At 42.1% G+C, this 22,856-nt stretch overlaps 4 protein-coding genes and 1 long non-coding RNA gene across 9 annotated transcripts; 2 read left to right on the top strand and 3 right to left on the bottom strand.

Annotated features, from left to right (window-relative positions):
* Positions 1-4,470: 4,470 nt before the first annotated feature.
* On the top strand, positions 4,471-10,302 carry LOC147044604 (CCN family member 1). The gene is made up of 5 exons (XM_085933538.1): positions 4,471-4,653; positions 5,255-5,468; positions 6,065-6,496; positions 6,903-7,081; positions 7,846-10,302. Exons 1-5 carry the CDS (start codon positions 4,603-4,605, stop codon positions 8,149-8,151), a joined length of 1,182 nt encoding a protein of 393 aa, XP_085789664.1. The 5' UTR covers positions 4,471-4,602; the 3' UTR covers positions 8,152-10,302.
* Positions 10,303-10,525: 223 nt separating this feature from the next.
* Positions 10,526-14,739, bottom strand: LOC147044603 (ATP-dependent RNA helicase DDX39A). 2 transcript variants are annotated; one of them, XM_085933534.1, is made up of 10 exons: positions 14,590-14,739; positions 13,727-13,943; positions 13,519-13,646; positions 13,126-13,402; positions 12,930-13,048; positions 12,715-12,846; positions 12,525-12,634; positions 12,217-12,361; positions 11,108-11,255; positions 10,526-10,754 (listed from the first exon to the last, which is right to left on the bottom strand). In XM_085933534.1, exons 2-10 carry the CDS (start codon positions 13,932-13,934, stop codon positions 10,738-10,740), a joined length of 1,284 nt encoding a protein of 427 aa, XP_085789660.1. In that variant the 5' UTR covers positions 13,935-13,943; positions 14,590-14,739; the 3' UTR covers positions 10,526-10,737. The 2 variants fall into 2 exon arrangements, with proteins under 2 accessions (XP_085789660.1, XP_085789661.1); XM_085933535.1 differs by lacking the exon at positions 14,590-14,739 and adding an exon at positions 14,451-14,569.
* LOC147044602 (uncharacterized) lies at positions 14,172-15,671 on the top strand. The gene is made up of 3 exons (XR_015068461.1): positions 14,172-14,279; positions 15,270-15,345; positions 15,477-15,671. It is a non-coding gene; the product is annotated as an uncharacterized LOC147044602 (long non-coding RNA).
* On the bottom strand, positions 15,052-17,499 carry gcat (glycine C-acetyltransferase). The gene is made up of 9 exons (XM_085933536.1): positions 17,237-17,499; positions 16,870-17,000; positions 16,697-16,798; positions 16,476-16,622; positions 16,247-16,401; positions 15,991-16,073; positions 15,660-15,831; positions 15,473-15,594; positions 15,052-15,381 (listed from the first exon to the last, which is right to left on the bottom strand). The coding sequence occupies exons 1-9, from the start codon at positions 17,454-17,456 to the stop codon at positions 15,230-15,232; spliced, it is 1,284 nt and encodes a 427-aa protein (XP_085789662.1). The 5' UTR covers positions 17,457-17,499; the 3' UTR covers positions 15,052-15,229.
* Positions 17,500-17,802: 303 nt separating this feature from the next.
* tom1 (target of myb1 membrane trafficking protein) lies at positions 17,803-22,539 on the bottom strand. Of its 4 annotated transcripts, none has more exons than XM_085934782.1 (16): positions 22,392-22,539; positions 21,426-21,510; positions 21,253-21,331; positions 21,013-21,162; positions 20,782-20,916; positions 20,557-20,691; positions 20,315-20,431; positions 19,996-20,129; positions 19,864-19,906; positions 19,666-19,789; positions 19,526-19,592; positions 19,375-19,444; positions 19,153-19,218; positions 18,708-18,773; positions 18,555-18,594; positions 17,803-18,478 (listed from the first exon to the last, which is right to left on the bottom strand). In XM_085934782.1, exons 1-16 carry the CDS (start codon positions 22,441-22,443, stop codon positions 18,384-18,386), a joined length of 1,458 nt encoding a protein of 485 aa, XP_085790908.1. In that variant the 5' UTR covers positions 22,444-22,539; the 3' UTR covers positions 17,803-18,383. The 4 variants fall into 4 exon arrangements, with proteins under 4 accessions (XP_085790908.1, XP_085790909.1, XP_085790910.1 ...); XM_085934783.1 differs by having other exon boundaries at positions 20,557-20,688; XM_085934784.1 differs by lacking the exon at positions 19,153-19,218.
* Positions 22,540-22,856: the final 317 nt, after the last annotated feature.

The raw sequence follows: 22,856 nt of genomic DNA, 5'->3' as shown, positions 1-22,856 counted from the left end.
ACGCTGTCTAAAGAGGAGATGGAGGAGGAGGAGGGGGGGGAAGTGGGTAGGTGTTTATTAGACTGTGGCGGTTGGGGTCTGAACAGAGGTGTGCTCTATGTACTGGCTGAGGTGGGATCGGTGTGTCCAGTACCAGAACACACAAGCCTCAGTCCATCTCACCGCTGGCCTCACATAACCATCCTGCACATGTTTACCCTCAAACGCAGTTTGTGAGTGGGGCTCTTTTTTCAAGGTATCTCGCCCACCCCCTTTTATGCCAGATAAACATTGCACCGGAAATTGCAGGGATATCTGGGATTTTTGAGGGTCCCACTGGAAAGCTGGAGAGGGCTCGAACAAGGGTGCTTTCTGTGACACCTTGGAGGTGAGGGGAGGGCGAAGACTCAAAGGGGTGGGGGGGGGGGAGGACGGGTGTTGGTAGGGGAGGGGAGTGTGACCTTGGTACTTTGCGGGGTGGACTCACAGGATCACACACTAACTCACTAGCAGGTATAGGTGACCCAGTTTTCTCTGACCCCGTTGAGAGTGTGTGCAAAGGTTGACCTCACTGGTCAGTAAACCAATTAAGTTTAAAAGTCAAAAAAATTATGCCTTGTGACGTAATTCAAGGTGTCCCCTAACAGATAACGCAGTAATAGGTTTTTAAAATATGGCAAAAATAGTTTTGAACAAAACTCCTAGTGCGCATAACTTGGCCACAAGGGGGCAGTGTAATACAATCCTGCAGCCAAATGAAGAAATATTTTACTCCAAGTGACTGAGTAATCGGCAATACTGGTCGTTCACAGAGGATAAAGAATATATGCTTGTGTGTATTCTTGTATTGTATGTCTACAAGTGTTGCTGCACCATTAGACTTCAAATATCTGTTCTGTAAAGATGTTATTGTTTAGCCCATCCACGACGTTGACTTTTGGGCGCTAGCATTAAACTAGCTGGCTTAAAAGCAAAGTTACTGAATGTTTTTGTTTTTAATACATAATGTGAGATCCTATTTATGTTTACTTTGACATTAAATTGTAACTGGAAGGGGCATATTAAACAGCTTGAAATGTCGACTTCAGTTCACTGCAACCCTACAAATATTTGCTCAAGTCAAAGAAAAAAATAAGTAGCATCCTTGAAGAATTTGCAAGTCGGGTCACTCCTATCACAAGGCACACATTTTCTATGTAATAACAACCAAGAGGATTACAGTTGATGACGTATTTATCCGTAACGCTTTCACTTATCATTTTTGTCCCCATTTGCGATTCTTCTGATTCAATCTGGTCTGTAATTGAGATGTCATCTTATTCTCTTTGGTATACCATGTCATGGTTAGTATCAATTACCCTACATGCAATGTGCTTATGGGACGTATTTATACATCCATGTGGGAAAACAGGAATGCGTCATTATAGATTCAAATGAATGATTTTCTCTTCTTTCATTTGGGGTTAAGCGTATGTCTGCAGAGATATAGTGTAAACATCACTTACCCGAAGATGACTGGGCAGCCATTGAAGCAAGTTAGTGCACATGTTGAAAGAAAAGTTTTTGAAAGGTGCTTAAATGGAGACACGTGTATATGACACACCTGTCAGCTGCATCGTCTTATTTTCCTGACTTATGTGTTCCAGTGTTTGGGGAGTCAACATTAAAGTTCATGTTCTTGGTTTAAAAATACATTTTTTAAGTTAATTCACCACAAATCTTTTCTATTTGCTTGTTTTTCTATTTCATTTCTTTCTGTTTTGGAACATGTTGTCCACTAAGTGGTGGCCTCTTTTAGGTTAGGTCATGGTACTTTTTACCACGGGAAAAGTTGCAACATATCTGTGAGGTCACTGTCGGAAAGATGGACATTGAGGAGAAAAACAGCAGGTCTAAATGTAGCCATGTTGTCACACAAGGGACTTGCAATAATATCATTTTCAATGAGGCTGCTCCTCTACTGTATTTGAATGTGAGTATACTTAAAAGCATCGCGAACAACTGCTATATTGTATATGTACTTTCAAGTGGTTCCAAAAATTCCCCAAAATGAGACTTGTGGCTCCGGCAATGATTTACTGCACAAATTAAGCTGCTTAAAATAGACTTATGGGATATGAGTCAGATAAGAAGCCATAAGGTTTCAGTGCTTAAAGAGGAAGTCAACTCTCACATTTTCTTTATATGTTGTGTGTGTCCCCACATGGCATACTGATTAATATTGCATTTGTGGAATATAAGTTAGGCATCAAAATTCGCTTGATTTTATCCGTCTCTGGGGGCGGCCATTTTGCCACTTGCTGTTGACTGAAAATGACATCACAGTTGCCAGGTCTCAGGTCACAACCAATCACGGCTCAGTTTTAGAAAATAGGTGCGCCGTGATTGGTTGTCAACTATGAGGTCATTTTCAGTCGACAGTAAGTGACAAAATGGCTGCCCCCTGAGATGGATAAAAACAATTGGATTTTGCCCGTTTAATTTATATTCCACAAACAAAACATTAATCAAAATCACTGTTTCGACTACTTGGGCTGCACATAACGTATTACAAAGAAAATTTTGGGCTTTCATTTTTCCCCAGTACACAATGTCATTGTGCTATTTGTGCAAATAAAAGTGTCAAATGGACTGCTTTGTTCAACTGACCTCACTCTGCTACCCATTTCTAGCCGCTTCTCACTGCTAACATTTCCTTAGCCTCCGGCATATGCTTCACACCTCCCTCAACGTATACATACATCCTCCCATCACTTCACGAACACCTTTGAAGCTTGTTTTTAAGGCTTCCTCTCCGCGTCCCCCGCCATCGCCCAACTTTTCCGACTACTTCCCATGAACTCTTCCACTGTGACCGCCCGAGTTCTGCCCAGAAGACTTTTCAGTCAGCTCGTAAAGCAAACTTGTGTCACTTTGACCATTACACAATTTGATGACTGCTGTCAGTCTCGAATTCAAAAGGTCAGCACACAGAGAACGAGTTCTCAGTAGTAGTGCTGTTGGTATCCCTGAGGGAAAATGACTACCTCTCCTTTGGTGTGTGTTTGGAAATTCACTAGGTTTGTTTATTATGTCTGTGATGGAAAAAGCCTTTGAAGAGTGCACTGACATTACATCGAAATATGGGCGGCAAAAACGCTGTTTAGTGTGTCCGTTGTGAGCCTCGTTTAGTTTCACTACCTGCGTTTTCTCTTGACGCATTGGACTTGTTTACACGGCCCTGTTACATCACCTCCGAGCACTAACAGAGAGAGATGGATTGTGTGGGAAGAAGCAAGGAGGCTTGGCCAATGCAACATTTTGCACTCTATAAGCCTCTTGTGTGTGTCTATGTCAGCACATCAGGCTCATTTTGCTCATTATGATATAAAAATATATATTAACATTTATGTGAACTAGATTTCCTTTCTAATCAACTGGAAAATAAATCCGTTTGACTTGTATACTACAAATATTTTCCCTGAAAGTTAACAAGACTTTTGTTGGATTTGGAAGTTCCACAAGTATTTTGCTTTTCCATCTTGTTTTTTTTTGCCACCACCTGGTTGAGAACTATGTGGAATTTAACCACATTTAACCATAATCCAAACATGACATAAAAATACTACTATCTAAGCGATTTTAGCTTTATTATTCAACTGTCATGTTGATAAATCAACAATCATTCGATAATATTTGCCTATGTGTTGTAAACATGACAAGTTGATGTGAGTTTGTTTGCAGTATGTGCACATACATACAAGTATGTCATATACTGCAAATGTTCATGTTTATACTGTAAGAAGAAGGTGCGTTAATTTACTTTTGGCAGAAATCACAGAAACTTTTCAGCCAACGTTTACAGAAGCGGCAAAAGGACATCAACAACAACACCGGTTAAGACGATGGAGCGTGTGGAAGCGCACGTCTCAGTTTTCTCTTGGCTGACTTTGGAGCACGCTTCCTGACAAGATGACAGCGAGATTATCCAGGCAGGTCTCTCAACGCTAAAAGAAACCACTGACTATATGAACTAAAACATGAGCGAGAGAGACAGAGAAAAAAAAAGAGAGAGAGAGCCTGGGAACCCATGAGTTCCGATAAGGCATGTTGACAGGATATAGGGAGTTAATCGATTATTATTTATATGACCAAAGTCCTACACTGTCTTTATGTCATGTGACAAAAACATCAGGCGGCCAGAAGGTATGAGTGTGAAAAGAACATCAAAGCAGTAAAAATATTATTGCTACTTGATCATAAATAAACACCCAAAGGCCGGGTCGTCTTTGGAATGTAGTAATTCTGAATTTTATGAATGACCGCATTCATGCATGGCCGTGCCCCCTTTCAGTCCGGTGCACGTCTGGCTTTGACGCTTTCGAGCGCGCCTCTATGCTAATTGGTTAGCGGAGCAGCAGTGGGCGTGGCTACCATTAAAAAAACAAAACACCGCGCTCATATAAAACCTTGCCTTGAAACTTTGATCGATAACATTTAACATGTGATTGAAGATGTTTCGTGACTGTTAAGGGAATCTAATCTTTTTTTGAGGACAAAACGCTATTGTTGTTGAAACGGAAGAGGATTGATTCTTTCCTAACAAGTCCTGCTTGTCGTCTTCTATGTGAATCAGCTGACAGCATGGGGATACTGCTATTCCTTGCTGTCATGCAAGCGGTTGCAGTCGCTTTGGTAAGTGTGGGACTTTTATGATTTTCTCTTGTTTGTTATTTTCTTTTTTTTTTTATTATCTCGGAACTGGGACAATGAAATCGAGCAACTATAATAATCGTTTAGGCATCACCTGACTGTCTGACTGACTGTCGGTCGTTTAGTGTGCAAAACAAAGGCCGGACGCTGGAAGCTTACTTAGTGTCCACAATTTACGTTATTTACTTCCTTCCAATAGAAAAAAAATATATATTATTTAATAAGTTGTATATTCAAATAAATCTGACACAGAAATGTCCCTAAATGTAGATATGATATATATCTATATATATGAAGGTGCAAATCAAAAGATGTAGCAGCAGTGAGGTGGTGGGGGTGTACAGGGGTCAGAGAACATGGCTTTCATCCACGATCAGCCAGCAAATGCCGGGCGGAAGGCGACAGAGGGTTCTGGACAGAGCTGGGTATTCAGCCAATGCTTAGCCTTGTACACTTTGAGGAATTTCTATCATGTGTGTAACAGGAGTCTATCTATTGTCCTGAGAGCTCCTCATTGCCTGGAAACTGTTAAAACAGTTTTGAAAACTAGTTCATCCCTTTTTTTTTTTTTTTTTGCACATAGGTGACCGCAGAGTGTCCGGTGGTGTGCGAGTGTCCGGCCGGGCCGCCGTCCTGTCCCCCGGGGGTCAGTTCTGTCCCGGATGGATGCGGCTGCTGCAAAGTGTGCGCCGCACAGCTGAATCAGGATTGCCATGAAGGACATCCCTGCGACCACCATAAAGGCCTGGAGTGCAACTACGGCAACGATGTTGGCCGTACCTATGGCATCTGCAGGGGTGGGTTACCCAAGAAGCGGTTTAACGGCCACCGCGGAGAGCGGTTTTGGCTTTAGATGGGGCGCAGATTGGCTCTGACTTCAGGGTTGTGTAAGGGAATGTGTAACTTCAGGGAGGGGAATCTGGCTCCCCAGCCAAACGGCTGGAGTTTTCTCTTTGATAGGAGGCTTGAGGTTTGAAGCCAGAGCCACCTTTGAAAAACAGAGCACCTTCATGAGCAGCACACTGAAAAGCGGCCAAGTCCGGGATTTATATAAGTAGTTCAGTGTGTACACAAACAGCCCCCATGAAACACACAAACATGCACGCACACAGAGTGGTATTTTTATATGTGTGTGTTTATTTGGGGGTGTTTCTATATATACAGGAGGGGGGGGGGGGTATCCAGGGTGTTGTATGGGGGAGTCCCACTGAAAGAGGGAACGGACATTGTAAACAAGTCAAAATTCCTTTCAGGGCTAAGAATAGAACTTGGTTCACAAATTAGGAGATAGTGTGTCTGTCCTCACTTGGTGCATACTTACTAAAGATGCCTCTTGTACTTTTTTTTTTTTTTTTCCTGCTCTCATTTTGAATCTGATCTTTCCCATTTCTAGCAAAGGCAGAGGGCCGTTCCTGTGAATACAACGGGCGAATCTATCAAAACGGCGAGAATTTCCGAGCTGGCTGCAAGCACCAGTGCACCTGCATCGACGGGGCGGTGGGTTGCGTGCCCCTTTGCCCCAGCCACGTACCCGTGGCATCACCTTCCTGCCCGGCCCCACACTTGATCAAGGTTCCGGGCCAGTGTTGCCTCAGCATCGACTGCCACAAAGGAACAACCGTCATGCCGCCGGTGCACCGCCGACCTCAACCTCCGGCTTACCCGCCGTACCCCTTCATCCCCTACCCCTACGCCAAACCCTACGCAAAACCTTACCAGAAGCTCTATCCGTACAAACCCAAAAACGAGATGGACACCCTGGGAAACGAGCTCATGGAAGTTAGCCGCAAATGGGACAAGCCGCGTGGCCACAAGCACCTAGCCGGTACGTAGCCAGTTGTGTATCCGGGTGCTGTTTGTGTTTTAGCCGTTTTGGCTCCTCTGACGCACAAATGCCCCCACTGTGAGCATTTGGCTGTGTGTGTATGTGTCAGCATTTACATGTGGCTTGTTTTCCACTGGCTCCCTGCACACCAGAGGTGCTCTCTCACACATACACAGGTCTCACACAGCACATACCCCTGTCACCCAGCCTTCCCTCTCTGTAATCACCCCTCTCTATGTGTTAGTGTTGCCTGTTCACTGAATGAGGCCAGTGTGCTTTTGCATCTCCATTTGCTTCTCCTTTCCCCTCTCATTCCTCCTCTGCCGCTTCAACTCCTCATTTAACATTCACCGAGCTCACGTCTCATCCTCCCGAGCGTCTGACCGTTTTTGTCCCTCTCTCGTAGCGTGGAGGCAGTTGGGAGATCGATGCGTGGTCCAGACTACTTCCTGGTCCCAGTGTTCCCGCAGCTGCGGGATGGGCATTTCCTCTCGCGTTACCAACGAAAATGCTCGCTGTAAGCTGGTCAAGGAAAGCCGTCTGTGCAACGTACGGCCGTGCAGCTCCATGGCGATCCCGGCCAAGGTGAGGAACATGCTCAAGAAGGGGTCAAGGGTGAGGTGTTGCCTGTGCTGAGTTCATTCGGGGAAACTCAAATCAACTCAAATTGTGACAATCTCTCAAAAAGAGGATTCGAGATGCCTATTGGTAGTTTACTGTTAAATTAAACCTAAAACAAAGAGAATTACAACTTGTGTACTCAAGACAACCAATGTTGCCTTAAGAACGAGCCGTGAGCTTAATGGTAACAAACAATGGAAAATACCACTGACATGCTAACGGCTAACATGGCTAATGACAGTTTTAGAACCAACAATGTATGTTTGAACACAAACGTTGGCGAAACACACGTGGATTATTTATCCCTTACGAAATATGACCAATAACAAAAATAAAAAAAACATCTTTTCGAGCACTTCAACATACTGAAAAGTTTTCCCTCTTTGTTTGCGGGGGTTTGTTATTAAACTTGCACTTTGCTGTGTGATTTAAAGAGCACTCGAGTCACCCACTCTGTTGCTCCCTCACATTGCAGACTCGAACCACTCAAAAGGCTGATGGATTGTTCCGTACCTGTTTCACGTAGTGTTTGCAGAGCTGTCGTGGGTGTTAAGATGTGCATCAGCGTCAATTTGTTCTTTTTTTTACTGGCACACTCTTAACCCGCACGGTATTCTGACCTCTTTGTTTTGGCGGTCCCTTAACTTTGCTTTCTGACTTGTTTTATACTTCGAATAAGACCCCAAAAAATGACGAACACAAAATGATATTAATTTGTACATCTCCAGAAAGGGAGGAAGTGCTCTCGAACACACAAGGCACCCGAGCCACACCGCCTGTCCTACGCCGGCTGCAGGAGCACTCGCCTACACAGACCCAACTACTGCGGAGTGTGCAGAGACGGCCGTTGCTGCTCACCTCGTCGTACGCGCACTTCCAGCGTTACTTTCGCCTGCCCCGACGGCGAACGCTTCACCAGATCCGTCATGTTCATCCAGTCGTGCAAGTGCAGCGACGAGTGCAATCATCTCAACGAGGCGGCCATGCCGCCGCAGCTCTGGCTCTACGGAGACACACATAAGTTTATTGACTAATTTGTCGACTAGCTCCTCAGAATCTACATTCCGAGATATAAACAACAAGAAAAAACATTGACGCCACCCTGTTTAGTCCCCCCCCAGGCACGTGCACAGACCCCTAAATAGTGTTCCAGCCCATTTTGCCCTGGATGAGAAAATTTGCCTGGAGCCCGTTTTTTTTTTTTTTTTTCCTTCATAAGTCAACATTTGAAAAGTGAAAATACCCTCATCTATTCTTCTCAAAAGTGTTTTGATATAAGACGGGTATTTATTTATTTAGAATTGAGCCCCTCCCTTCCATTTGAACAGAGGTGTGTAGACTTTTTATATCCACTGTAGCTTCCATTCACCTCCTTTGTAAATAGTTGAATGTGTTGATTGTGTTAACAGAATTTAATACATATGTTAAATGTTCTACTGTCTTTTTTTTTTTCTTTTTTTTTATTGCATGACTATTTTTGGTGAAGAGTGCCATCTTGTTGGTTTAAGCACCTGGGAACAAAAAATGCCTGTGCACGTGCCTGCAATTCACATGACACAGGGTTAAAAGTTACTTGCTATTTTGAAATACTTGTGAATGATTTATTTATTGTATTTTTGTATGTTTGTTCTAAATTTAATCTGTATATATTCTTTTTTTTCTCATTTTCTGTTAATTAATGCACAAAATTGGTTGCTGTGAGATTTTTTTTTTTTTTTTCTAATGAAAACCAAATTTCTAAATATGTGCTTTGGCTCAATTATGGTCGGGAAACACTGCATTAAGGAACAAAAACCCCCAAAACAAAACATGAAATTCTCAAATTGAGAAAAATTAAGAAAAATACAATTTATGAATAATTTACAAATATTATACAATAGCGAGTGACTTTTCAATCACCCTGTAGAATAGCTGTGTATCTATGAGTAGATGCAAACCGTGCGCTAATGTTATCTTTTACAAAATTTGGGTGTGAAATATGGGAAGAATCTTGATCACCTCTGCTTTAATGTAGTTTTTTTATGGCCTTGCTGGGGAGTTTTTTTTTTGTTTCTCCAGGAACCCCCCCCCCCCTGAACTTTGAGACTTTTATTTGTTGGGGGGGGGAGGCCATGTAAATAGCCGACGCATGAATACATAACTATTGCAGTTTCATTTTGTTGGTCATGTGACCCAAGTTATGAAAGTGGTCTAATGGTACAGAAATGTGGCAGTGGAGCGTACTTGACCCAAAGGCCTCACGAGGCCCCGTGACCTTATTTGGTATTTATTCATTCGTATTTATTGTTGGGGTTTTGCACACAAGTTTGGAGCATCTGAGGGACAAAACAACCTGTCAACCATTGGAGGAGAGTTTCCACAGATTGACATCAGTCACATTGATGATGGATGATAAAGGTTACATGAGAGGGGGTGGGGGGGGGGGAGATAGAACCTTGCATGTCAAAGGTTGTTTACACAGCTGGACTCATCCCCTTGCTTTGTCTCCTCAAGAAACTGAGGCATTTAGCAAGCACCGGCGGAACAAGCTTGGGAATCTGGCTCCAGGAAGTCGACTGCCAGATTGTGCGCAAATTACAATCCTGACTTTGTGGAGCAGCAAGAGCTAAATCCCTCGCTGGCCGGGTTACTATAAAAATAAAAAATCCCAAAGTGTGCGTAAACCTATCATTTGGGATGAGAGGGCGGAACTGAAAAAGGGCCTGTCATCAAGCAGCTTGAGTCATGAACTCAAATCGTTGGTCATGCTTCTTGCTGTTTTTGAAAAGTGGAGTTGTCAGAAGAGTATTTTGGTTCGCAAACCTTTTTGGAACTGATACAGTCACACATCTTAAGCAAAACCATATTTAAAACCATGAGGAACATTCTATTGAAATAATTCAGTTGTGCAAACCTTTTTTTCCATACAAGCTTTTTAGTCAAATGTCATGTCCTATATAGATGCTCTGGAACTATACCTTTAGTTTGTTTTATAGGGACATACTAGAGCAGCAATGTCCAGGCTGTTATATGGGCCAAGCCTTTTAAAATGATAGTCCATGTATACTTTAGCACTGAATACGTCTGAGTTCGGATCCTTTACATGCATCTCAGTGCAAATGTTGGGGATTGTAAATCTATGAATGTACATTAGATTCCGTCTGTAATAATTACAGCATGATTTTAATTGTATATTCCATTAAAGATTTTTCCAGTCCATTATTGTTGGTAGAAAGATTGCCTCGCAATTGTTTGAAAGGGATTTGATAGCAAACACTTTTATAGTTTGCTATAGTATCCACTTGGCAGCTATTATACTTGTAGCTTATTTTAATTTGTTAGCTTTAGGATTTAAGAACGGGTCGTATTTACACCTTTTTTACCCACAATGTCAGGATTAATCTGGGATTCAACATGACAAAAGTGAAATTGATTTGTACAAAAGGTTTAATTTCACTGAAAACAATGTAAAAAATTACAAATAAAACCAATCAGATAGCATATTCCCAAAACTGATGCTAAAAATAAATTTTATGAGAGGGAACAACTGGGAGCTTTCAAACAAACAGCAAAGTACGTCGAAATCCAAGCACAAGATGTGATCCACGAAGAAGCCATGTTTGCCAAGCTGAAGGGGGGATTCATCTGGACTGCTCAACTAAAGTGGGGGGGGGAAAAAAAAAAAAAAAAAAAAAGAGAGACGTGTATGTCAAAACTCCCAAAGGGCAACAGCTGAAAGTACCAACTACAACAGGTGAAAGACATAAAAGCCATTTCAATTTCTTGGGCTGTGTAGTTGCATAGCAGCACCACCAACTGTTTTCCCCAAGTTGCTAAAACGACTTCATAACACCGATTATCTTTGCGCTTGACCCTGACACCAGACTCCAGGAGTACACAAGATAATTACAGGTGATTTACAGTAAAGTGACTGGAATCTAGCTAAATCAAAATCATGCCAATGGGTCAGACCATGGGGTTATTAGAAAATGCAAGCCGGCCGGGGCTTACTGTAAGACGAGATGTCGATTTCATCGGGCAGCTCGGCCACGTTGACCTCAAAACGGTCCTGCACGTCGTTCAGTGTCTTGGCGTCGGTTTCGTCTGACACAAAGGTTATAGCCAGGCCTTTGGTGCCGAACCTGCCAGCACGGGCAACCTGGAGAAAGCAAAGAATGCATGTATTAATCATATTATTTTGATCCTTTAAGGCTAACAACAAATGTATGAATTATCGCCAAAATGTTCAACTATTACACAAAATGTAGTCTTATTGTAATTCAAACTATACAAAGAAAAAAAAAAACATCAGCAAAAGTTAACCTATTTTTAAAGAGGAGAGAAATGCAGATTTTAATAGAAAACATCAGCAAATAAAATCGGCTCGACCTTTGTTGCAAAAACGTGAAACCGTATACAGTGGTACCTCAATTTACTACTGCTCAATTGATTCATTTTATATAAAAAAATTAACAAAAAATACATTTACTCGCTTAAAGTGGCCATCGCATTTCGGCCATTAAAGTGTCTAGAACGTGACACCTTTCGTAACAACATTTACAAACAGCAGAGTTGGCAAAATACACAAGCAAGTGATTCACTTACCTAGCCAGCTAATAGCAGAAGCGCTGACTTGCAACAGCACTTCTTGTGAGTGGCTGATGTTAGCAACAAGTGGCTAACAGCTAGCTGCCTTGGCCATTCGCTTATGGTGCTCAGCTGGGGAGCGATGCCACTCGGCCAAAGTGTCCAGTAGACGATCGAAAATGAACTGCCAGACGCAGCCGCAAGTTGCTCTTGATACGTTTTCATCGAGCTGCACTCACGCTAATTGGGGCTTTTTTTTTATTTTTTATTATTCGAGACTTTTGAATGCGCACTAGCGAGCGACGATGATTGCCATGTTTATTTCAGTCTCTGAAAGATGACAGAGCTGCCATTCTGTCGAAATCCCTGAACAATTGATGAAATGTATCAGCGTAATTGAACGCTAAGACAATTTGATGAAGTACAAAACGTTATAAGATGGGCCTGCTCTGGCCACTGTGTTTTGTTTTTGAGATGATGCTTGTTGAACTCTTCTCCTTTTATCATGACAAACAAAGTTTTTGCATTCTTACCCTGTGTAAATACGTGTCTGAATCTTCTGGCATGTCGTAGTTGAAGACGATATTGACTCGCTCGATGTCCATCCCTCGGCCGAAGAGGTTGGTGGCCACCAAAATGCGTCTTTGGAAGTCTTTGAATTGCTGATAGCGAGACAGTCTGCGCAGAGGAGCAAAGTATTAGCGGTGCAGCTGTCATCGGCATTACTGGAGCGCTTGCCTCTTTGAAGGTAATTATGTGTCCAGCTAACTGGTGCCACTAAATGCAGCATTAACATACTTGTGGGGGGGTCAAAAGAGCACAGTTTGAAAAATAATCTCACCTCTCCTCTTGGGCCATCCCTTTGTGGATAGCAATAGCAGGGAAATTCTGCTCCACCAGAAGTTGTGACAAAGCAATGCAGCGCTGGATTCTCTTGACAAAGATCACCACCTACAGGCAGAACAAGGTATTAAAAAGTTTTGTCCAAGTCTCCCAACTTTTTTTTTTTTTTTAGAAATGACATGACTCACTTGGTTAAACTCCAACACGTCGAGCAGATCAAATAGCTTGCGGTTCTTCTCGCTGTCTTTCAACTTGCAGTAGTACTGCTGCAGGCCGTGCAGCGTCAGTTTGGTCTCGTCATCCACAAAGACCTCCATGGGCTGAACACGAGACAAATCTCCTGTTAGGTGTTCAAGTGCTCAAAGGTGAGATGTAAAATATCGTCAGTTGCGGTTTCACTTACGTCCTGCATGAATTTGCGACAAACTGGTCGGATTTCCTTGCTTAGCGTGGCGCTAAACATCATGACCTGCTTCTCGTGGGGCGTGATTCTGAAGATGTCTTGTACGTCACACCTCATGTCTGCACAAAGACAGGCGAGACGCATTAACCAAATGTGTAAAACACTACATACCTTCAGAGATTTCAAAAGACCATACCAAGCTGCTCCAACATTTTGTCACACTCGTCCAGGATAAAATGCTTGACGTTCTTCAGACTGAGCGTTTTGTTTCGGACGAGAGCGAGGATGCGGCCGGGCGTTCCGACGACTATATGGGGGCAGTTCTTCTTTAGGACGTCCTCGTCGTTCTTGATGGGCAGCCCGCCGAAGAATACTACCGATTTGACCGTTGGCATGTACTTGGAGAAGCGCTCGTATTCTTTGCTAATTTGAAAGGCCAGCTCTCGCGTGTGACACATGACTAATACGGCTACCTAGAAGAACAGATAGAAAGATATGGTTTGATCAACTGATGCTTCAGGTGATACACAATTTTCACTCCCCCCAAAAAAGTAAGTTTACACATAAATAACCTATGTTAGTTGCTAACCTGTCCATTGACTGGTTCAAGTTGTTGAAGAGTGGCCAAAACAAACACGGCTGTCTTGCCCATGCCTGATTTCGCTTGGCAAAGGATGTCCATTCCTAAAATGGCTTGTGGAATGCATTCGTGCTGGACTGGACAAGACAGACAAAAAGATTTAGATCAAGACTTTCTACGAAAAAGATACACCGACACAATACGACAGCAGCTTCACCTTCTGACGGATGTTCAAAGCCGCAGTCGATAATGGCACGGAGTAACTCGGGTTTGAGCAGGAAGTCCCTGAAGCCGGAACTGTGGATTGAAACGTAGGATCCCTTCACCTCCTTCTTGTTAGCGGGGGTTCCACTCTCGAGTGCTCCTTGGGGTTCTTCATCATCTTCGTAGTCGAGCAGCTCGTTATCGACGTCATTCTCAGCCATCTTGTCGACCTAGAACAATGAGAATAATAAAATGCAGTCAGGAAAACACAGTGGGGAGAAGTTCATCTGTGTCAACTTCTAAGTTAGGTTGTTAGCTTGTTTAAACAATGAAAGCTCGATTGCATAGGACTACGTGGTCAAATGCAGCATACACTTCAATTCAATTCATAAACAATGTACGCAGGTACCTCATTAGTGATCAAAATAAAGTCTTTTAAACAAAGGGAATACAGTTATGATTCAATAAACACCACCCTGGGGAGCATCAGCAAACCGCTTGGTCTCGAACTTCAAATTTGCAGGTTGCAGAGCCTCCCATTGTGTGGCATAACCATGGATAACGTGGTAAGCTAACAAGCTAAATCACACACTGCTACGAAAAGCTTTGTTTAACTTGCGTTTACAAAGGGCGGCGGTGAACCTTTGACAAAGGAAATAGCGAAACGGTGAGGCCACATTTACACTGACCAGGGCTGTGAATTGTAATGCTAGGCTACAATACGCTAACAAGCTCACCCCTTAGCCAAACATTGCAGAAAGAGCGTGTTAGTTCTCTGTTTATAAACAGAACGAACTCAAAGGGACGCAAGGGGGAAAGCAGTACCCAATTTGGTTAACTTTCATTCATTAATATCAGTTATTTTAATATTCTTACCCGAATAATAATAGCGACTAGAGCGTTGAGTCAAAAACGCATGGGGAGGCCTCAGAAGGTTGCGCCAGTGACCGGAAGTCCCGTCTATAGTAAAAAGCTCTTTCATCATTGGTGGGTTTCAACGCTCGCGCTAAAAGAAAGTCAGCGATTGGGCAAAAAACGTTTCCGGTCAATCTCACTTGTAGAAATAAGCGGGCTTTCTGCGGTGACGCAAATCTTGCTACTCCCTTGCACTAAAGTTGTTAGATTCAGCAACTTTTCAAATAACTCAGCACCCCAGGCCACCAACAAAATTAACCGTTTAGTGGTTTGTTTGGGGACCTTTTGCAATAAAAGTGATTCAAACAATAAAAACCACTTATTTGATTATTTCAAGTGGGTCTGAATGTCTTGCCTTATACACAAACTAGTTTTTAAACCATAGGCCAGTAAAAAAAAGCTCTGTTAAAATAAAACCAAAGATTAAATGACAGGTTTGAAACATCCTTTCACTTTATTTCACTCTTAGGTAGTCAAAGCCATCATTAATAGTACACAACGTTGCCAGATATAAATCCATCATTCATACGAAAGAGGCAACAATATCTGAAGTAGCACCTGATTGTTTGGCTCTCTGAGAAGTCATTTCTTAGATGTCCTCTTAGGAAATAACTCCATGCTTTCTGCCCGTTTGAATAAAGGATTCGACACAGTGATCGATGTCTTGGTCAGTGTGCGCGGCTGAAATCTGGACACGGATTCTGGCTTTGCCTTTTGGTACGACCGGGAAGGAAAATCCAATCACATACACTCCTGTGGAGGAGAGAGTCAAGTTGACTGATTTTAAAAAGTTCATCACTAAATAATGGCACAATTTACTTTACAGATTCAATTTATATCTCACCTAGCTTCAACATGTCATCTGCCATTAGAGAGGCAAGCCGTGCATCACCCAACATCACTGGACAGATCGGGTGAGCAGATCCCGAGATGGTGAAGCCAGCCTCCGTCATCTTGTTTCGAAACCTGTAGCATAGAGAGCATGTTTTTGTTTTGCTGACACAATGAATACTATCCAATAAAATAGCCACCTCATGGTTTTGGCTGTCATGCTTTGTGCAATCTCATTGGAGGCGAGAAGCAGCTCGACAGCCCGCGTGGCGCAGCCCACCACAGGTGGAGGGAGGGAGTTGGAGAAGAGGTAAGGTCGAGACCGCTGCCTCAGCAGATCAATGAGGGGCTTTGGTCCCACTGTGTAGCCACCTGATGAGATGAAAAAAATCGTTTTCCGTATTACAACTACGCTCGTCTTGAATTCTTTCGGCATGCTGGCCATTTCTGTCCAAGTCTCTCCTCTTATTTTTGAACCATTTTAGTTGTGTGAATACAAATGTAATTGAAATATTGATGGATAAAACGCACCAGCTGCACCTCCCAGTGCTTTTCCCAGAGTGGAGTTTATGATATGAACTCGGTCCATCTCTCCCAACAGCTCGTCGGTTCCTCTATAAATAATCATAACATGAAGTTAAAATATAAACTAATTGCAAGCATTAGAACTTACAGCCAGCCAGCCAGCCAGCTTCCTTAACTTCCCAACTACCCTCAAGCACAAAGATGACCTCCAGATGCAACAGAAATACCAAACTTATTTTATGTCTTTTATTTTTTTACTCACCTGCCACGAGGCCCGAGGAAACCAGTGGCGTGGCATTCATCGATGAACACCATGGCCCCGTATTGCTCAGCCAGATCACAGATTCCCGTTAACGGAGCCACATCTCCATCCATTGAGAAGACCCCATCTGTCACCACCAGCCGCATACGACATGACTGACAGGCACAAATGTCGTACATGAAGTACATGAAGATCTCAGACCTGTGCAAACAAGAAGACGCCCACACACCTGAGACTCCTTGAGCTTGTTTTCTAAATCACTGAGATCCATATGTTTGTAGCGCAGTCTTTTTGCACGACACAGACGGATTCCATCAATAATAGAGGCGTGGTTAAGTTCATCCGACAACACAGCATCGTCTGGGCCAAGCAGAACCTAACACAGTGATTCAAATGGTTTAGTTCACCTAACAGGACGACTTCATGTATCACTTGTTGGAGATGACCCACCTCAAATAGTCCGGCGTTGGCATCAAAACAACTGGCATAGAGGATGCAGTCCTCCCTCTCGTGGAACTCTGCCAACTTTTGCTCGAGGTTTTTGTGCAAATCCTGTAAATCACATTTATTCATCCAAATTGAAAACATTTGACTTTTTAAGCGCATTTAATTGGACACTGTACCTGAGTACCGCAGATGAATCTGACCGAACTCAATCCAGCGCCATACGTTTTCAGTGCATCAATCCCTGCTTGCACTACTTCTGGATGACTGGATAGTCCAAGATAGTTGTTGGCGCAGAAGTTTAAAATGCCTAAGTTAGGACAAAAATAGCTTGAAATAAGTCAGGTTGAACCTGTACCTCAGAAACAGAAAAGTCTAGCTTCATCATGTAAACAACACACAAGTGAATGACACCAAAAACAAATAAAACTGTCTTAAGTTTACTTAAGAATTGATTTTCATAATCCCTCAAGGAGAATATTCAACTCATATTTTACTAGAGCAAGGAGCATCATGTCTAACAATTGTTATGATGTTTTCACTCACTGCCACGGCTTCCGTCCACGTTGATCTGCGGTCCCTGCTTGGAAGTGATGATCCTTTCTGCTTTCCACGTCCCCGCCACGCGAATTGACTCGAGTTCACCGTTTAATACAGCTCTGGCTTCAGCAACAGCCGCGTAGCTCCGATTTAAAACCGAGGTCGAGGGCCGAAGAACCCCCCGGAGAGGGTTCAACAAAGTCCAGCCAGCTTTGCCGAGAGACATGACCGTGAATGTGCGTTTGCTGTTGTGAAATGGAACCGGAAGTTGTCAGCTGCAGCATGAAAAGAGGGTGTGACCTTTTGGGCCAATCAGATGACAGTAAACACGGTGTTTGGTTTGTCCAATCAGATTGCATATTTTGTTTTCGCTTCTGGCAAACTTTTGAGACATTTTTTTTTTTTTTTAAATTTTGAATAAGTTTCGTTCCAAAAAAAATAATTATTATGAAAGTCTGCGCCATTTTTCGTTCTTAACACAATAGTAGAGTGGTGCTTACAGTGTTTGTATATAAACACCTGTCAAAACGCTGAAAAACAGAAGTGGCCGACAAAAACTTAGTACTCTTGGTAGTTTGGTTATTTAATTGCACTCTGCATTTAAACATAAAACATTTTGACAAAGGAATATGCAAGTAAAAAAAAAAAAAAACTAAAGTACTTTTCCTTTACATCCAATATCAATACAGGTATTAACATTAAAAGAAGCTTCAAAATCTTCAGATGAGAAATTGCTGAACATTTGTTTTATATATATAAGTTAGCAGTGTTTGCTACTTTGACCGAGACATTATCTGTAACTCATCATGAGATGCCACAAATAATAAGAGTTCATAGCAATAAAGTTATCTATATTGCAAAAGTTGTTTTAGTAACAATATTCCACGTTTCCTTCAATAATAGGAATGTAACCATAGAAATTGTGCAAATGTTTGCATTATCACCACTTAATTCCATCGAGTAAAATCCTCTGGCCTTCATTCACTTATTACCAGTTAAAAATCCCAGTAAAGCACAAAAAGTAAATACAAATTGCAATCCTCCATGCCCAATGTGCCTCTGATAGATAAAACCAAATGACATCTCCATCTGTCCCTTATGGCCAAGGGACTTTATGAGAGTTACGCGCGTGTGTGGCTGCTTGAATTGCAGCTCAGGATTCGGAGTGGTTGGCGTCCTGAGAAGACTGTCGCACTGAAGGTAATCGCTCAGCCGCTTTTGCTCTTTGTGCCAAGAACCTGTCAAATTCTTCCGAAGAAAACAACCACTATTAAAACTAGTTTTTGTCTAGAAAAACAAGTCTTACAGCTGTAAGATTGCTCACCTTCACTTGTGACACCATCAGAGTCCTCAAAGTCATCGTACTGTACCACAAACAGAAAAGACATCATGTTATCGAAAGTTGCTACGATGCAACTCTGCCTACAAAAGTACAAAAACCTTCGATTGAATCTGAATCATTAATCTTCCTGCTCACCACATCATCATCCAACTCCAGCCATTTCTCAATATCCTCCATGACGTTGGACTGCTTGACGGGAATCTAAGAAAACAGAAAAATATATCAAACGCAATAATGACAGTGTTTCACCCCACTCCAAAAAAAAAAAAAAAAAGAAAAAAAGCCTACAAAATAAATATCCCAACATGACACAAAGAGAAGAAAAATTCTAAGACAATGAAACAAGACAGGCCAAAGCAAACCTTTCCATGCTCCTTGCGCACCCACAACAAAATCCAACAATCATCTAAATCTTTGACACTTTAAATAGCATGCAAAACAAATATTTTCGGGGGCTGAAAAAAAACTAAACCACTAACCAAAAGAAAAGTAAACTGCAACCTCATGACAATGACAACAACTACCACTACAACAAAACCTAAAAAAATGTGAATGAGGCACACTTTGGACATGGACCCACCATTCCCCTTTTAATCATCCAGTCTAACTTTGGTGAGGAGCTTTGGGAGGAGGCTGGGCTGTGATCCTTTGTTGCACAGATAGAGAATCATTTCAGAATAGCATCAAGTAAGTGATTTCTATCTATTTCCTGACCACTAATATTCCTAGAAAGTTTGCAATTTGAGTTGGATTAGCCACTTTCTAGCGAATGCAAAAAACCTTCAATAAAAACTTGACTTACCGCTTTAGCATTTTGCATGGTGTTTTCCTGAGCTTGTGCAAGGCCATCCAGTCCAACGTCTGTACGCTCGCTGAAACCAAATTCACCTCAACTTCAGCTGCCGCACTTACTTCCAAAAAGTATATTATTGTTCATATGGTATTTTCTCTACCTTCCTCTTTGCGTTGAGCTATTTCTTTTCAGTAAAAACGCATCAACTGCATCTTCTTCCCTTGTGTCTGTTTAAAAAACAGCAGAAAGGTTTTGAATTCAGCTTCAAATACTTAAAAAAAACAAAAAGTCAGAACTTACTAAGCGCCGCCATCTGGGTGGACAACGAGTTCCCTTTTGATGGGCTGAATACGTCTCCGTTGGAAACTGATGCAGCCGCTGATTCGCTCACATTGAGGTCAGTTAAGTTTACATAAGTAGGTCTCTGCAAATGAAAAAAGGATGAGATATAAACTGTCAACATTTTAAATAAAAAAGTCTAGAGACAAGCTTACCAACCTGTTGTGTTACGTCCGGACCATTTGTTAATTGACTTTCAAACCTAAAAAAAGCAACAACAAAAAAAACAACAGTAGCAAAAGGTAATAGGTGAATTTTTAAATACGATTAAAAAAACCAAATGCGATTTACCTGTGATAGCGCGAGAAAGCGGTGTTCATCTCGTCATTGGTTGCTAGCAACTCTTCAATCAGTTTCTCCTCACTTAGCCTGGGGACAATCTTCACTATCCTGTCTTGCATTTCCTTACATACAGTGTATAACTGCTAATGACACAATCCCCAAAAAAAACAATGTGTGGGTGGGGGGGGGTCGTGATGGTGCAGATGTAGCACATGCATAACGCGCGAGATCAGGTAAGGGCAACGACAAAAGATAGAAAGAATAAAATAAAAGCAATATGGTGTCCCAAGGTCAATTATACCATGAAGTGTCTTTTTTTTTTTTGTACCTCCAGCAACTCCATGGCAGCTTGTTTTACAGTGACAGGATCCAGCTGACTCATCATATCGGACATCATTGTGAGGTTGTTCCGCACCACCCCCAACTCTGCCTTTAGTGCTCCCACCTGGATCATTAATGATTAAAAGTTTACCTAAAAGCAATTCATTATTGGGCTTGAAACACAAAAAGGGGGGGAAGGTTTAAAAAAAAGTCGTAAAATCTCCCTTTAAGTGCTCCAAAGTGCATCACCTGGTTAGGAGTGAAGGCATCACTTGCGTCTAGCGTCTGTTTTAGTTCAAGGGTCTGGGGTGGGATTAAAGATTTGGAGGACAGCAGCGCAGCGGGGACAGTAGCAACAGCAGGCCCGTTTTGAGACGAGGTCTGCTAAGCGAGGCACAGAAAGCACCCGAAAAGAAAAGAATGACCAAAGATGAAAGGTAGCGTTATGTGTTGAAGAGTTACTCGTGGTTGTACCCTTTTGGGGGCATGGGCTGATGGGTAGCCTTCCAATTCCGTCGTCGGGAACTCAAGGCCTTTCCTGCGCAGGTCTTCATACACCGACACCACACCAGTCAGGTCCGGCGAGCTACGGAATGCGTCTGCCCACGCCTTAAAAAGATGACGAACATAAAAACAATACAAGATTTCATGGAATGTGACCACAGATGATTATTTTTTATTTTTTCCCACACGGCCCAGGCTGACCTGTATAATGCCGAGTACTCTGTCGTGTACGATCAGAGGAGGGTTGTTTCTCGGGATGATTGAACGAACTAGAACCCCTTCGATAAAATCCCTCGTCGTTACTAGAATGTGAAACCTGTAGCCGCAGTTTTTCACACAGGTTTCCAGCACCTTGAACAAAGAAAAAAAAAAGTGTCATATATCTCATTACACATGACAATAACTACAATAACAAGGGCGGAGGTGTGTCGAGACACTCACGGTGAGTGCCAGCATGACTTCCTTAAAGTTCTTGTTCCCCACGATTCTTTTCTTTATGGCTCTGACTGCATCTTTTGGTCTGGAATTAGAGAATGTTGACCTTTCAGATACATGCAACCCTGAGCTTGTTGATTATAACACACACACGTGTGCATTCTGAAAAACAAACACACCCTTCCTCAGAGCCGTTAACCATGTCGCAGATCTCCATGTTGATAGACCAGTCTTCTGACGGCAAGCTTGAACTGGTAGCAATCTCTGTGTCAGAGAAAAAAAAAAACAGACAGATGTGTGTTGTAAATGTGTATTCTATTGAATTGAACATTTTAAATTAGAGGTAATAAAATATAATTTCACTGTAAAAAAATCTACAAAAAATTATTTAAAAAAAGTGCTTGTTTATTTGATACACATAAGAGACATTTTCATTTAATTCCAATCATTTTTTAAATACTGGAATGAGTTACCTTTGTCTTAGAACTTTTTTAGACCATCAACAAAGTTCACACAAGAGCTGAAACATGCTCGAGTGTTGAAATAATGCAGGGTAAGCAAAATTTAAAAAATATCTAAAAACAGAAATCATCTGAGGTCGTTCAACACTAGAACAAATGGAAAATATAAACATAATAAAAAAAAAAACATGTGCAGTAATATACATAACAATAAATACATTTTCAATCGTCTTCAGGTTATTGGAAAAAAAACTTCCAGACCAGTAATACTTCCCAAAACGTAAAAGAGATAATTATGTTAACATATTTTTTTAAAAATGACGCACTGTATTTGCATGAGTCAACGCAAACGCTTGACAATTTGCATCTGATTGAGGTCAGCAGGAAATCAACCCCGTACCGACCAATCCATTTCTAACTTGGCACGTTTTTGATCCCGCCTCTTTCTCCCCATTGGCTAGCAAACACGTCAATCAAGCATTACCTATTCGTTTCAATAAAGCCTTATTTATTATTGAAGGCATGTTTTTTTTATACACCACAAGTGCACGGTATCTAGTGTTTGCATTTAAAAACAGAATAATTGTAAATGTTCGCGTAAAATGATTAAGAGAGATGCCGGGCGTTGTCAACATTTGGTGGTTCCATTGAAACCATGCATGAGTGACTGGAAAACAAGCTTACCGATTCGCTGTCCGACTGGCGTGCTGTACGGGTTCCCGAGTAAAAACTCCATCGCGCGCAACGACGAACCGGGACGAGCCGTACGCACCAGGCGGCCGAGCTCGTTGCAGCACCCCGCCTGCTTGCAGCACAAAGTGGGCCACCGGTTGAGCTGCGTCACCAATTAAAGGGATAGCGTCATCGAATCATCTCTTAGACCTCCCGGTAAAAGCGCGCCACACTCGGGCTGTTTTTAGTACTACACGAATACTGCCGATTTATGCCCAGAGAGGAAATAACTGCTGCTACCATGGAGACTGAAGACATAAATGCTGTATATACGTTTTTTATTGACATTATCAGAAGCAATGGTGTTTGGTTTTTGACTATAACTGCTTGTTGTAGTTTTGATGCAGATTATGATGAATATGTTACAAAGGCCAACCATGTTACTGGATAAAAATGGAGCCTTAAATGATTGGTTTG

Source organism: Syngnathus leptorhynchus, chromosome 16, assembly GCF_054491065.1.
Source record: "Syngnathus leptorhynchus isolate UIUO chromosome 16, UIUO_Slep, whole genome shotgun sequence".
NCBI lineage: Eukaryota > Metazoa > Chordata > Actinopteri > Syngnathiformes > Syngnathidae > Syngnathus > Syngnathus leptorhynchus.
This window is presented reverse-complemented; position numbering and strand designations above follow the sequence as displayed.